The following is a 14,963-nucleotide window of genomic DNA, read 5'->3' on the forward strand; positions in this document are numbered from 1 at the left end:
ATATGAAAATAAGAGGGTAGCTCTTAGAGCATGAGTTTGATGTATTGTCTGATATTGTAATTACTGAATGGTGCTGAAGTGTTCTTGTTTGCGATTATGTAATCAGGTACTTCAGTCTTGTTTGGACTAGATTTTTACTATCGGCAATTTGTTTGCCTCAGTATGAATAAATTGTGTTTTTAGCTGCCTATTTTGCTGCATGCTTTTTATCTTGGACCTTTTCTATCATCTCTGTAGCGCACATGCTGCGCTCATGATGATGATGATTATTTATTTTTTGCGCTCATGATGATTATTGATTTCGGTTTTCTTTGCTTTATTGATCCCCTATTGTGCAAGGGCTCAACATAGTGCCGAAGTTTTGTAATAATGTTGGAGCAACTAAATTATGTAATAAAAATGAGCAGGCCGTAACTTTGTGAGTTGTAATCGATTGGCCTGATAAGCACAATCTTTTGAAAATACAATATACAACTGTGTGGTTATTTAGGCACCTCGTACGAATGGAATCACACGGATCAAGCAGCAATAAGGTACATGCAGTACATATTCCGATTACAAATGTTTGTTTCCACACTTCAAAGTTCAAGTCGCAATGGTTTATGCAGTTTCCCAGAACAAGAACAGGATGTTGCAACAAAACCCATCATAAATCCATAGTAGTAATCGATTACTTTATTAGTCCCTTAATAGAAATTCATCATCTTTGCGATCACCCGTTTAACAAGGCAGCATGGGACTCCAAAATCCAAATTAGCACTCAGTTCTGCTCCTGCAACTATAGCATGCAAAAGATGTCAATCCCCGTACAACTGCAATATAACTCTTAACACTACAACTACCCATCAGAACTGTTCATCTGAAAGAAAGGTGTTGCGCTAAATTTTTTAAGATTTCCTTTCTTTAAACTCGATCAAATCCTAGGCATTCGATACAAAACCTCTCTTCTCATTGAGTAGTGGGAAGAGGAAAGAAAAACAGAATCCAGCAACTGTTATTGAGAAGATGTGTAGGCTACTAACCAATTTTGCCCTCCGCCTAGCTAAGGTGTCGTGGTCCTTTCTTTCAAGTAGAGATGACGTCGTGGCTGCTTACAGCAGAGGATACCTCCGTTGTTATCGTGACATCAGCCTTCCTGGACCTGAAAAACAAGCCAAACTTTCGTTTCCTTTGCGCGACAGAGGGCTCAGATACGCTATCGAGCTGCATCTGGATTTCAGCTTCAGGAGATGTTGCCGCAGGGCTGTGGGAAATCTCTCTAGGCTGACCTCCTCCCATCTGCATCTGATGAGCCTCTTCTTTCGTCTTGATGAAGCATATCCTAGGCCGCCTCGGATGCTTCTTTGCAGCTTCTTTCCACACCTTTCTTGCTTCGTTACTCACTGCATCATCGAGAGCGACGTCCTTAATACGCCCGAGATACTCGATTCTTGCACCACAAAGGCCATTCAGATCTTTACAAAGCAGCCAGAGCGACTCAAGGTGCTGCAGAGCTCCCTCCTGGTTCTCTAGGCGGGTCAGGGATTGCGCCACGATGCATAGGCGCCGCAGGGCTTTGAGCGCCCCTTGTTCTATGACAAAGTTTAGCTCAGTTGTGATCAGTTTGAGGTAGTGCAAGGAACGCACGTTGCTCAGTGCAGCAAGAACATCACCGCTAAGCTGACCAGAGGACGAAAGGCACAGCTCAGTGACACTGCCGAGCTTAATGACGAACTGAGGTAGGCTGCGTAGGTCGCCATGTAGCTTCAGCGAACTGAGGTAGCAGGAGTTCTCTTCCAGGGTAAAATCCAGGAAGTCTTGCGAGCATCCCTCGAAGCTCAGGGAAAGTGAGGGAGCATCGTTCACGTCGGTGCCTCTCTGGATGAACTCCTGTATGGGGCTCGAAAGGTGAGAGAAGTTGTTACTGCCATCCATAGTGGAACGACACCATAATTTCAGCTTCGTCAATCTGTTCATATGTCTCATGAGCTGCGGAAAGTCTGTGCTCTGGTCGGCGACAAATCCTGCTAGCGTCTCCAAGCTGCTTTTCTTTGACAGGAAGGACTGCAGATTTCTCATTTCCTGGCGTACATCTGGGAGACTAAACACCCCAAGCAGATGAATCAAACCTGGAAGCTTTATGACTTCTATGGGTATGGGAATAATCTGCGTCTTCGCTCTTCTCACATCGAGCGTCTCCAGAAACTTGAGATTTGAGATCTCCTTCGGAAGCGTTGTGATGTCGCCCCCGAGGCTTAGATACCTGAGCATCAATAGGTTGGATATCTTCTTGAGATGCTCATCTTTCAAGGCTTCGCATTCTTCTAGATCCAAGACTCGCAGCAGCTCGTATTTAGAGAATTCCACAGTATGCATACCTACTGCTCCGAAGATTGTCAGAGATCGGACAAGAGAAAAATCAATGTTTGAGTTTGTTTTGTCCCTTGCAGAACCTTTGCCATGTAGGGAAAGCCGGCGGATTTTATCCGGTAGGCCAGCTTGATCATATAGCGACGTGATGAAATTCTCGCGTATGGACTTTTGTAGAATGAACTCGAGCATCATGCCGTGAGTTTGGCATGTCTTTGCCTCTGCGTTGTTGCTGACATCAATGGGCTTGATGATACTCCGGTCTGTGAGCGCCTTGAAATTATCAGCAGCAACATCCACAGCACTACGGCGATGGTCTGCTTCAACGAACCCTTCAGCTAACCATCGCCTTATCAGGCACTTCCTCTTGATTGGATGACCACTTGGGAAAATGCTCAAATATAGCAAGCAGGCCTTGAGAGCATGGCCAGGAAGACTCGAGTAGTTTTGGAGAAGGACATGCTTCAATCTTGCCAATGTCTCCTCGTTCTCCACATGTTCACCCATGTAGCGGCACAAATTTGCACATCCTGCCGGTGTCATCTGGCACTTGCTCTGCAAGAGCTGGGCGGTGGTGACAAGAGCAAGTGGTAGACCATCACATTTCTTCATGACCTGCTCTGCGGGTGCATAATCTTCCAAGGAGGTTTGTTTGAAGAATAATTCCCTTGATTGTTCCTCGCTAAGAGCTCTCATTACGTAAACATGGCCATTATCAGCGCTGCAGGCGTTTGCAATGGACTGAAGAGCCGTGGTCACGATCACTCTGCTGCTCACTCCCATGTCTTTAGGGAAGGCATTCTTAATGGTGTTCCAATATTCCGACCGCATATCATCGATCACAATGAAGAACCTTGCGAAAAGAGGAGAACAAGTTTGATTAGACAATCATGGTTCTGACGCAATAGTTAGTAATTAAAAAATAAAAGCATGTAATTGGAGCACCATGGTTCAGGCGCAAGTTTAAAATGGGAGCAGGTAAACATGTAATTAAAATAAAAGCAGACAACTAATCTACGTTACTATATTTTAAAGAGAGAGAGAGAGAAAAAAAAGATCGGCCGCCTCCCTCGTTTCCGGTGACCCCGTCACCCCGCACCACCTCGAGCTCCAGCTTGCCCAGCGGCATGTTGCCGAACCACCAGCGCTCCTCGCCAGGCTGCTACCTGCTAGCTTGCTATCTCAATTGCCAATCCCACGCCCACGCCCAACTCATCAAGTGCTGTGTCGTCGTGCCGCCCTCCAATACCTCCCGCCCCTCACTCCACAACCAGGATCCCGGTTTCGCCGTAGCCTAACCCAACTAGTAGCAGGAGCTGAAGGAAGTTGGATCTACCACCGACGGAAGTTTGTTTCCCCCTCAAAAACGAAAGGGGAAAAGGATAAAGGGGCCGCGAAGCCATGGATCCATTACCAATTTATCATTAACGTGCTCAGAAGAAAATAAGAAAGGCTCCAAAGGAGAATTCGCTGTTGATTTCTTACCTTTTGAACTTGAGGCATTCGACGAGGTCATCACAGCTACCACCATGAACTTGCTTGCCAACTTGAACTTGCTGGAGTATCTCCTTCAGAACATCCCCCGCGCCCTTCTCCGATGCACGAACCCAAATCCGTGGGTTGTAGCCGTATTCCTCACCGACAGCGACACTGTCGTACACTTGTCTAGCAAGAACAGTCTTGCCCAAACCACCAAAACCGACGATGGATATCACCTTGAGCCGTTTCGGCTGGCCTTCGTCTTCCTGCATCAGCTCCAGAACCTCATCCCGGGGCGCATCGATGCCCACGAGGTCAGCTGCAGGGGTCAGCATGTTAGATGCCACGAAGGTGGACGCAGATGCCCCCGAGGTGCTGCTGGATTGGCCGCCGCTGGTATAGAGTTCTCTGAGCTTGGATGCCTCCTCTGACTTCCTCCTGAGCTCTCGGATCTCGGCGGCGAACTTCGTGCGGATTGACATCGTCTTCAGCTGGTGGCCCTTCTGACGGAGCGACGACGCGCCGGGCTCGCGCGTCACGCGGTGCAAAAAGCGGTCGATGCTATCCTCGATGCTGTAAGCCAACTCGCGCACGCCTTGGATCCAGATCCGCTGCACGTCGCTGATACGACCTTCGCTCCACGAGCGCCGATCGTGATCCTCGATGGCAGCGGCGATCATGCTGAGCTCCTTCCGGATGTACTGGATCTCGTGCTCCAGGCCCCGCCGTAGCTCATGATTTCCTTGCAGAAACGCAAAGATTTTCGGCGCTAGCGTCTTGAGGACAGCGCACACCAGCGCAGTCTCCATGTCGCCGCTGCTGTAGGCGCTTTGATTGATCAATACTGCTTCGTCCTTCTCATGGAATCTTTTGGAAAGAACAAAATGGTCGGACCCCGTGGCATGGCGGAGAAGACAAAGAATGAGGTCCTATCACACGGAACAAGACGGTTAACATATTCACTGTTCGGCTGACAAACAGCATTATTTTTCTCTCACACCAAATAAGTACCGGTCACCAGTCCGCTGGTAGTATTTTTTTCTCTCACAGCAAATCAGAGCCAGCTACCGGCCACAGACAGCGAAGCAGAGTGATTATTTCCAAGGCACTGAGCGGTAGCTCGGGTGGTATGCGCTCCACGTGTGGAGGCCATTGATCCCTCGTCGGAGCGTCGTTGAACTGGGATTTATGACTTAAACTAAAAATCCAAACAAGACCTCATGCCGACCAATAGTTTTTCGCTAAAAATGACTTATAGCGACCACAATGCAGTCACTATCTTGGGGTTGTGGTATAGCATACATTCATTAATTCATACTATATAGTACAACACACGTACAATTATGCCTAAATGATCTTGTTACTGTAAACGGTTCTAAATAAATAATGTATAAACTATAATTTTTCCTTCAACGTTTTAGATCTGAGCACTACAACATTGATATGGAGCTATACTCTACAACCGATATGGTTTGAAAAAAAAAGTAAAACTTCTATATTTTAAAATTAGAGAACTTATAATAAATTTTTAGACTATTAAATGACCTTAAACTATAAAGTTATCGACTACTTGTCAACCTCTACAATTTTGATATAAAATTTAAATTCATCTGAGATCATATGAAAAAAGTATGAATTTATCTACATTGGACTATTTGTATGGGCGCATCATGCCATCACCTGCTCCTAGAAATGATATTTTTTGGGCGGATGATTTCATCATCCGTCCCTGAAAATACGTTTTCATAGGTGGCTCCGAAGTTATATTAACAGCCTTTTATTTTTGAACGCGTGTTGTATTTTCAGCCGTCCCTAGCAAAAATGAGACGCTCATACAAACTGTTTTCATAGTAGTGTAAACAACGAATAACAAAACCCAAGCCCATAACTCCCAAGTTTTGTCGGGTACAAGCGATACAACTCAGTAAAATAGAACGCTCCGAGCGGTCCAAACCTATTCGATCGTTGCATATCTCAGGACTTTTTTTTTGAGGGGGTTATACAGCCAGCTAGGCGTCAGCCTGCACAATTTGTATTAATATGTAAGATTTGTACATATGAGATTTACAGCAAAGAAAAAAGAGCAAAATTTTGTATAAGGATCAGGTTACATCTAAAGCTGTACACCACGCATGGAGGTAAGATCTATCCGTTACAGAGCACATACAAATGGACCAAAGTTGCAGGTCTTGCTGGATAGCGGAGCGGGAACTTGCAACCGTGGGTGGTAAGGCGATGAAGACCACAGAGTTGCGAGCTTTCCAAATATTCCAGAGCACCGCTGTGATGATGGTGGAACGAACCCGTGGAGAAACATCGTCCGTGAAGGATGGCAGGCCTCAAAGATCTCTGAAGGAGGCCAAATGTGGAGCAATGCACCAGCCGATGGCATTGAGCAACCCTCAGGCCAAGGGACAGCGCAGCAGCAGATGATCTTGATCCTCATGCTCCCCGCAATACTGACAAAGTGCAGGCTCAATGATGTGGTGATGAAGCAGGGCAGCAGAAGGGAGGCGCCTATGATGAACAAGCCTGAGGAAATGCTTGCAGCGCGGGATCGCAGCACTAGACCAAATGCAGTCAGAGAAATCATCAGCCGGCTTCTGTTCCATGTGCCACAGGTAGAAGTTACGGGAGGAGAAAGGGCGAAGGTCAACGCCGATGCGATGATGATCAGGAACATCGGCGAGGGTGTCACATCAGCTAGGGCAAGTTGGATCATCTCCCATTGCGAGGAGGCCACAGAGCTGAGCCGAGAGTGTAAGGGGAGCATCCACTGGCCTTGATGGTAGGCATGAGACACCAAGATGTTAGGCCGTGGACAGAAGGAGAGCAAAGCAGGGAACATGGTAGCCAGCGGCTGCGGCCCAATCCAGTGGTCAAACCAGAAGCTAGTAAACTGACCATTTCCTAGATGAATTTTGGTGCAGCTTCTGAAGCCAGGCAGCAGCTGTCGGAGGGTAGTCCAGATGGCAGTGTCGAGATGATGAGCGTCCCCGAGATCCCTGCTCGCACCTTCTCCATACATCTGGTGGAACCACTTTTGCTAGTCGGTGATCGGGGGCTGTAGGAGTTTGTCAACGAATTTGGACAACAGGCCTTTGTTCTAGAGATCCAAACGCTTAACTCCTAGACCCCCCTGGGCTTTATCCCAGTAAACCAGGTCCCAGGCAGCCTTGCATTGTCCACCCGTGCAGGAATTGTCACCAGTCCAGATGAAAGCACGGCGTCTAGCATCAATGGCCTCGATGGTTCCCTTGTGCAGCAGAGTTGAACACATTGCATAAACAGCCCTGGCGCCCAGAACAGCATTGGCAAGAATTGTCCTGCCACTTGGTGTTAGCACTTTTCCACACTAGCCAGGAATATAGGACTCAATGGCTGCGACAAGGGGGCGATGATCAGCAATTCTGAGCTTGGTTGAGTTGAGCGGAAGGCCAAGGTAAGTTTGAGGAAAGAATGATACTTGCCACCCAAAAATATGTGCCAATTCACTGCCAGTGACAGCTCAATCCCAATAGGAACAAAGGTGCTCTTCTCGAAGTTGATATGCAGTCTTGTGAAGGAGGAGAAGCGATCAAGCAATTCCTTGAGATGTTGCAACTGCACAGTGTCCGCCTTGATCACAAGAAGGGTGTCGTCAGCATACTGCAGCGCAGGGCAAGGCAAGGAGTCAACAATGGGGTCCTACAAGATGCCATGTTGGGAGTCCAGGAGAATCATTTGTTGTAGCAGATCAGCCACCAAAATGAATAGGTAGGGAGACAGCGGATCCACCTGTCTCAGGCCCTTTTTACACTGGATCCACCTACCAGGGACATCGTTTAAGACCACAGCAGTCTGACTGGTGTTGCTAAGACAGATAATCCAGGATCTCCAGAGAGCAGGGAACCCTTTGGCCTGAAGAATAGCATCAAGAGCATGCCAGTTCACCGAATCAAAAGCTTTGCGAAAGTCCAACTTGAGTATGATGGCCGAGACACCCTGCTTGTGACAGCACTGGATGACCTCAGCCGCATAAATAAAGTTCTCAGCGATGCAGCGCCCTTTGATGAAGCCAGTTTGATTAGAGTGCAAAAGCTGAGGGATGAAGGGCTGCAAGCGAAGTGTCATGCCTTTAGTGCAAATCTTGGTGATACAATTCTACAGGGAGATAGGCATGTAGTCTTTTGCCAATAGTGAGGTCGCTTTTTGGGCAGTAAGGCAAGGTGGGCCTTGTTGACACGCTCCATGTCAGCTGTGCCACCGTGGAAAGCATTCAGGAAGGCCAGCAGATCATGCTTAACCAAGTCCCAGTTTGCTCTGAAGAAGAGAGGAGTGAAGCCATCAGGCCCAGGGGCAGTGTCAGTCTTCATGGAGAATAGAATGACCTTCAGTTCCTCTAGGGTGAATGGTTCGATCAAGGCATTAGCTTGACTCATAGTGAGAGCGATGCAGATGAGCGTGGACGCCAGATTTGGCATTGCAATACAGTCATCAGCTTGTCCCAGAAGCTCAGAGTAGAAGGCATACAAAATGGAAGCTTTTGGAGGATGGTTGGTCACCAAAGTGTTGTCCACAGCTTGAGGGTTCTGATCTTATTATGGCGCCATTGCACAGTGGCCGTCAAGTGACGAAATTTGGTCTTCTCATCCCCAAGCTTGCAGGCATGAAACTTTTTGCGCTGTCTCCAGTACATAGCCAACTACTTGCTCTGTTCTTGTGCCGTAGCTCATACTAACTTCCTGAGGTTAAACTCAGCTCGGAACAGGGGTTGAACTTCCTCGAGCTTATCCATCATGGCGATGACAAGGTTGCAATTCAGTAGTAGATCAGAGGGGGAGCGCAAGCTTCGATGCCAAGCCTTCAAATCATGACGACAGCGCTTGAGCTTCTTAACAAGCAAGGCAGCATGATCGCAGTGCGGGGCTTGTAGCCCAGGAAAACTGAGCCAGGCAGAGGCAACCACGTCAGAGAAGCCAGCAATGCGGGACCAGTAATTGTTGAAGCGAAAGACCGCAGGCTTGGGAATGGTTGTAGTCGCCAAGAGAAGCAACTGACAGTGATCAAAAACCGCTGCGGAGAAAGAGGCAATGGTAGTGTTGGGGAGATATAAACTCCACTCTGTGTTGACAAAGAACCGATCCAAACGTACCAGGATGGGGTCCTCCTGACGATTCGATCAGGTGAAGCGCATGTCAAGAAGGGGGAGCTCCTGGAGAGCCATGGCCTCGATGACGTCGTTGAACCAGCCAGCTTCTTGATGATCGAAGTTACCGTTGGACCGGTCATCCGGCGATCTGATGAGGTTGAAGTCACCAAGAACAACCCAGGCGCCGGAGAGGGAAGAATGGAGCTCAATCAACTCATCTAGGAAGGCTTGCTTGTCTCCATGGGAACAAGGGCCATAGAAGTTGGATTGGAGGGTGGTGGTTAAGGAGTGGGGTGTGTGGCTGGAGGAGAGGAGGCTGAGGCAGCTCTGATCCCAAGCAGTGACAATGCCACCAGAGTAGGCACCATTAGAAGCAAGGAATGAGAAGGAGGAAGCATGGGTAGTAGGGAGAAAAGAGCAAGCTTTGAAGCGATCAATGGTTTGAAGCTTGGACTCCTAGAAGCAAAGAATGGTGGGAGTGGTTTGTGGAATAGCAAGCTGGACATTGTTGCACTTGTTTTTATCTCCAAGCCCTCTCACGTTCCAGGAAAGAATGGTGATAGATCTAGCCATTAGGGAACGGAAATACCACCAGTTCCAAGGAAACACAGTGAGAAAGGCCGGCGAAGGAAAACAAGCGAGCAATAAGACATGAGGAAAGCATGTTCTGGAAGCCGGGGAGCTCTCAGCACAGAGTCACTCCCTAGAGTTTGCAACCAACTTATGTATATACCAGAGTCTAACCATAGGCTCTTTACAAAAGCGAGAGCAGCGCAGGCTCTCGAGCAGCAGCAAAAGTGACGAGGAACATAGTTGTGGCATCGCGGAGGCATCAGTCAAGCGGTGCAACGGCTGGGGTAGAGATCTCATCCAGGGTGTGGAGGAGACCACCAGGGACACCATAAGCCCTCCCAAGCAGTTCTATGTCGTGGAGGCGCCCAGCCGGTGTAGCAGGGGCAGCAGGGACCGCATCCGCAGCAGTTGGGTTGGTGACGTTCACCGCAGAGGCAAAGCAAGAGCCCAGGCTGGTGGCGACAGCAGCACCGAGCTTCCGCTTCTTGATCCGCGCAGCAGCCGCAGCCACGGTCTCGCGGTGAGTGAAAGGAACTTGGATGTCGACTAGAGGGGGAGTGAATAGGCATTTCAATAAATTCTGCAAATTACAACAATTAAACCAAACTGTCAGCACACTAACCGGTCAGACCGGTCAGGCAGACCAGTCAGACCAGTCTAACACTTAGACGCTGAACAAATAGACCAACCGGCCAGACCGGTTGGGGTGACCGGTCAGACCGGTCACTTGCAGAACCTGCACAAATATCAGAGTTTCTCCCCTCCTCGAGCTTTACCACTAATACAACTTGATGTAGTGTTCCTGCAGGTGATTATGAATGTATTGCAAGTCCCTGCACACACAGAAACAGCACACCAAAGTAGATCGATGCGGAATTATAAAACAAATGCTAGAACTCAAAGTAGTGAGGCAAACCACAAAGGAGACACAAGGATTTGTTTCTCGAAGTTCAGATTCACCACCGTGAATCCTACGTCTCCATTGAGGAACTCGTTGGGTGTGAGTCTCTTTCAACTCGATCCCTTGAGTTGGGTCTCTTTCAACCACTTCTCCGATTCCACTATCTTGATCCTTTCCACCAAGGGGGAAAGATCACGCCCGCACAGACTGCTACTGCTCACCACAACGATGGGAGCTGGCCAACGACGCCTAGCCATCTAGGAGGCAAACCTCCAAGAGTAACAAATGCGAACTTTGAAAGCTTTGACAAATCTCGAGTGCTCAAGCTATGGTTGCTCACTTGCTGCTCAAAATGCAACTCTCACAATGCTCACCAATCTCACACTTGCTCAATCTCTCAACCCAATCCAAAGATATGCAATCTAGATGGCTTAACTCACAAAGAGTGTTGGGGAGAGCTAGCTGGTTAAGAAAATACTTCTAAGAGCTCAAGAAAGGCCAGGAAACCAGTAACCCACGCAAGAGGGGGCTGAGGGGTATAAATACCCCACTTTTAAAAACTAGCCATTGTAACTGTCAGTGCAGACCGGCCAGACCGGTCTTCTAGACCGGTTAGATCGGTCTGTTCAAACCATTAGCCGTTATACCCAGATCGGTCAGACTAGTCCCCCAGACCGGTCTGGACCAGAGAAGTCCAAACCCAGGTTAATGTACTCTACTTGGTCCACCAAGTCTACACTTGATCATCCAAGTAGCACAAAGTTAGTTCTCAGGAGTTTTCTCTCAGGACTCTCTCTTGGAGTGACCTATGAGCACTTTTGACCATGTCAATCAATCAATGTTGCATCCTTCTTGATAGTACGGCGTACCTACACTCAAGATTAAATATGAAACACATTTCAACCACTTGAGCCTTGAATTGCTTCAGCTTTGCCATACTTTGTTTTTCTTCAACTTTGGGATTCCAACATTGCACAACATTTCCTTGAGCAAATCCATACTTGATCTAGTGACTTAGAGCTCCAAATCATCTTGCAAAACTGTTCTTGAATGCCCAAGTCACTTCAATAAACTATTTGATGCATTGCATTGCTTCTCACAACAAGGCTTGGATATGATACTTCGAACACCCCACGGATACTAGCACTTCACCTTAGCACTTGCACCCATGGTAAGCCGTCGCTTCACCAAAGCTTGCTTAGTCCCTCGCACTAGTCATCTCAGTTGGTTTCATCACTTACCCTTGCCATGTTGAGCTAAACTTTGCACATCAACAATGAATTCCATAATTCATTCTTGTATCTTCATTTCTTTGTCTTGCATTGTAATAAAGACCTTTTGATCCTTTGAGACAAAGCATACTTCATTTGGACAAGCCATATTTAGAAACCATCACATAACGCATGAGCACTTGTTTCTATCTGTGCTTCATAATGTGCTTGTCTTGCTTTGTAACCATGATTTGATAACAATATTCCAAGCATTGCAAGCTTCAAAATATAAGACCAATATGTAGCACATAAGTGTATGTCTTCTCTTTTTGTTTAACTCCATGAAGCCTTGCAATAATTCTTTGAACTATTTTATATCTCACATATTCTTCAAATATATCAAGCCATGAATAGAAACCGTATATTGTCATTGCATGAATACTTGTTTCTCATTTCTCATCACAACATGCTTGACTTTCAATAATAATCTCTCTTTTATTTGATTCCTTGATACATGAGACAATACATATAATGATATACAAATAAATTCCTGCTCATGACATCTCAAATAAAACATTAGTCCTTTAATCATGTTGTCATTCAATTCTCCAAAACCCATTAGGGGCCTAGATGCACTTTCAGTGAGGACGCTCCTTCGCGCGAAGACGGCTGCTGCGACGCATGCCATCGGCAGCAGGAGCCAGAAGCTCCGGCAGGACCTCATGGCAGGTGAAGTCAGGTACCTCAACACACAGCGCAGCTGCGATGATCTCCGAGGACGAGGGCGTGGAGGCAGATGGGAGCACCCCCTCGGGGTGCAGGTCAGCCAGGGAGATCATGACCGGGGGGTCCGCCAAAACTTGCAGCGGCGGCGAGGGAGACAGAGTTGTCGGCGGAGCACCAGCGGCAGCCTACAAGAAGCCCAGGGGCAGCGACGGCAGGGGAATGGTCACAGAGGTGACCATGCACACAGAGTCCCCAATGCTGTCGAAGGTATCAGGTGCCACCGGCTGGATGTCGAGGTCGAGGTCGTCGAAGTCCAGCGTTGTCGCAGGCGCGGGCACCTCCGCAGCCGGAGGCACCAGGACAGTCGGATCGGTGTCGAGGGCGGCAGCAGGATCGATGTCGAGGGCGGCAACAACCGCACGGCCAGTGATGAGGAAGAGGCAGGCCGGGGAAGGCGGCGACCATTGCACAACCGCTCAGCATCTTGGATGGACATGTTCACAGGCGGGGGGGGGGGGGGGCGCCAACGCCAGTGGCGATGATGTCGATGGAGCAGGCCAGGGAGCGGGTGGCCCCCACCTGTGCCAGCTGGTGAAGGAAGCCCACAGAGGCGGTGCAGAGGTTGACGATGAACATTCCCTGGTCCCCTGGGAGGTCAACCCGGTACGGCTGGGTGGGGATCCGGAACATGCCCTGCTCGCCACCCTCACCAACCATGCATATCTCGAAGAAGGACCCACGGCACATGCGAAAGGAGACGGATACAAGCCTGAAAAGCAAAGGTTTGGCATGTACCTCAGGAAGGCAAAGGCGACCCGTGTCCCGGCCAACAGGGATTGGCAGGATGTCGCCCCGCGCCATGAAGGCACGTCGGGTTGCATGGCCTCCCAGGTAAGCATGGCCGGGTGCATGCACCATGCCAGGGGCCCCCGGCGCCACTGGAACAGCACCCCCCGGAGCAGCGCCCTCCATGGGGAACCCAGCCACAGGTGGCGGGGGGCATCCCAAGGGGCGCATCAACATTGGCGGTGGGACCGGGGTGTGGCGTCGCAACAGGACCCGGAGGTAGGTCGTCATTGTCGGAGTATCTCGATCTGCGCCACTGCACCCAGACCAGCATGGTTCTTGATGTACTCCTCAAAGGGGAGGTCCGCCTCCTCTTCGGCCTTGATGGTCAGGAGCACCGCGGAGAAGTCGGTGCCCTAGACACAGACCGGATCGACGAGGTGCGGCCTGGCATAGGGGGCCGGAGGAGTAAATGATGCGCTCACGGTTCCAATGCTCCATGGGGAAGTTGCGGATGGCGAGGTGGACGAAAGCTTCGTGCTCAAACTGAAACCGGTTCGGGGTCTTAGTGTGGCGCTCCAGGCAGACCATGTGCTCCCGTCCAAGGAAGGGCTCCCGAAGCATGGTCTGCTCCCTAGAAGCATGGATTTCGAACATGATGAGAGCAGCACCATAGGAAGAGGGGGCCAAAGTTACCCAGAGATTCCCACCAAGGACACCCAGGGCCTGGCAAATGTGGCTCGCCGGCGAAGCAGGCGTAGGGTCGATGAGGCCGTAAGCAAGGTAGGTGAAGCGCTGCATGTGCACCGGAGGCATGAAGACATTGATAACATCCGGGCGAAGCAGATCGTCGTCGACCGGATCGTCATCGACGCCGGCGACGTCGACGTCACCAGCAGCATCATCGGCCGCCGGCTGCAGCACCTCGTCAGCAACAAGAGGGGGAATCTCGCCCTCCTCAAGATCAGGGGCAATCGGTTGGGGTGGAGCATTGGGGGAGCCGGAGGAGCCGGAAGAGGTGGCGGAGGCACGCGGCGAAGCAAGGCCAGGGGAGCTAGGTCCAGCCCCCATGCCATCGAAGGGGAGTCCAGACATTTTGCATAGGCGCGCGGTGTGGCCAAGGCGCCAGCAACGACGGCAGAGAATGGGGTCACGGCACGCCGCACGCTGATGATCCAAGGCAATGCAGCGGAAGCAGCGGCGGTGAGGGAACGAGAACGGGGAGCGAGGTGGGGAGGTGGGTGGAGCTTGAGGGTCTGGAGGAGAAGCGGCAGCAGCGGCAAAGGAGGGGTGAGGTGGGGTTTTTGGCCCAGGGCTTGCAGGAGAAGGCGAAGCGCCGAGGCTTCCCGCCGGAGGCGACACACTAGAGAGAGAGGGAAAGGGATTGAGGTTGCAGGGGGTGTGCAAAACACCGGTGCACCAGGTGCACACTGAAGGCACAGTCCCAGAGGAGCGGTGTGGTGCAGCATCACCGGTGCAAGGCGCAGGCGTGCACCGGGCGCAGCCATCCACCAACGGGCGCACGCGGCGCGATGCAGTGAAGCGACGGCTTGCCCCGCCGCGCCAGACCACCCAGGCCGCGCCACAGCCGTCCTCGCGCCCTCAGTAGTCGCGAAGCCCAGCAACCGGGAGGAAATCGGCCGTCGCGGTACATCGGGCGCTGCACCACAGGCGGAAACCGACACAACACTACCGGTCACCGGAAGGGACGAAGCTGAAACCGGTGCAGCTGGTGACGGGAGGGATGCAGAGGCCGACCCAGCCGAGCGTGAGGATGAAGCGGGCAATGGACGGCCGAGCAATGGCG

The 14,963-nt window shown here is 50.3% G+C and overlaps 1 protein-coding gene across 1 annotated transcript; it reads right to left on the reverse strand.

Annotated features, from left to right (window-relative positions):
• Positions 1-504: 504 nt before the first annotated feature.
• On the reverse strand, positions 505-4,750 carry LOC120707458 (disease resistance protein RGA4-like). Its single transcript, XM_039992361.1, has 3 exons — positions 3,835-4,750; positions 1,023-3,202; positions 505-778 (listed from the first exon to the last, which is right to left on the reverse strand). Exons 1-2 carry the CDS (start codon positions 4,635-4,637, stop codon positions 1,066-1,068), a joined length of 2,940 nt encoding a protein of 979 aa, XP_039848295.1. The 5' UTR covers positions 4,638-4,750; the 3' UTR covers positions 505-778; positions 1,023-1,065.
• Positions 4,751-14,963: the final 10,213 nt, after the last annotated feature.

Source organism: Panicum virgatum, chromosome 5K (genome assembly GCF_016808335.1).
Source record: "Panicum virgatum strain AP13 chromosome 5K, P.virgatum_v5, whole genome shotgun sequence".
NCBI classification, from domain to species: domain Eukaryota; kingdom Viridiplantae; phylum Streptophyta; class Magnoliopsida; order Poales; family Poaceae; genus Panicum; species Panicum virgatum.

Excerpts from the sequence above, each read along its gene's own strand:
- LOC120707458 (XM_039992361.1), bottom strand. The coding sequence starts at position 4,637 with ATGGAGACTGCGCTGGTGTGCGCTGTCCTCAAGACGCTAGCGCCGAAA. Across the intron at positions 3,203-3,834 it reads GAATGCCTCAAGTTCAAAAG|GTTCTTCATTGTGATCGATG; the intron begins GTAAGAAATCAA and ends TCTTTTCGCAAG.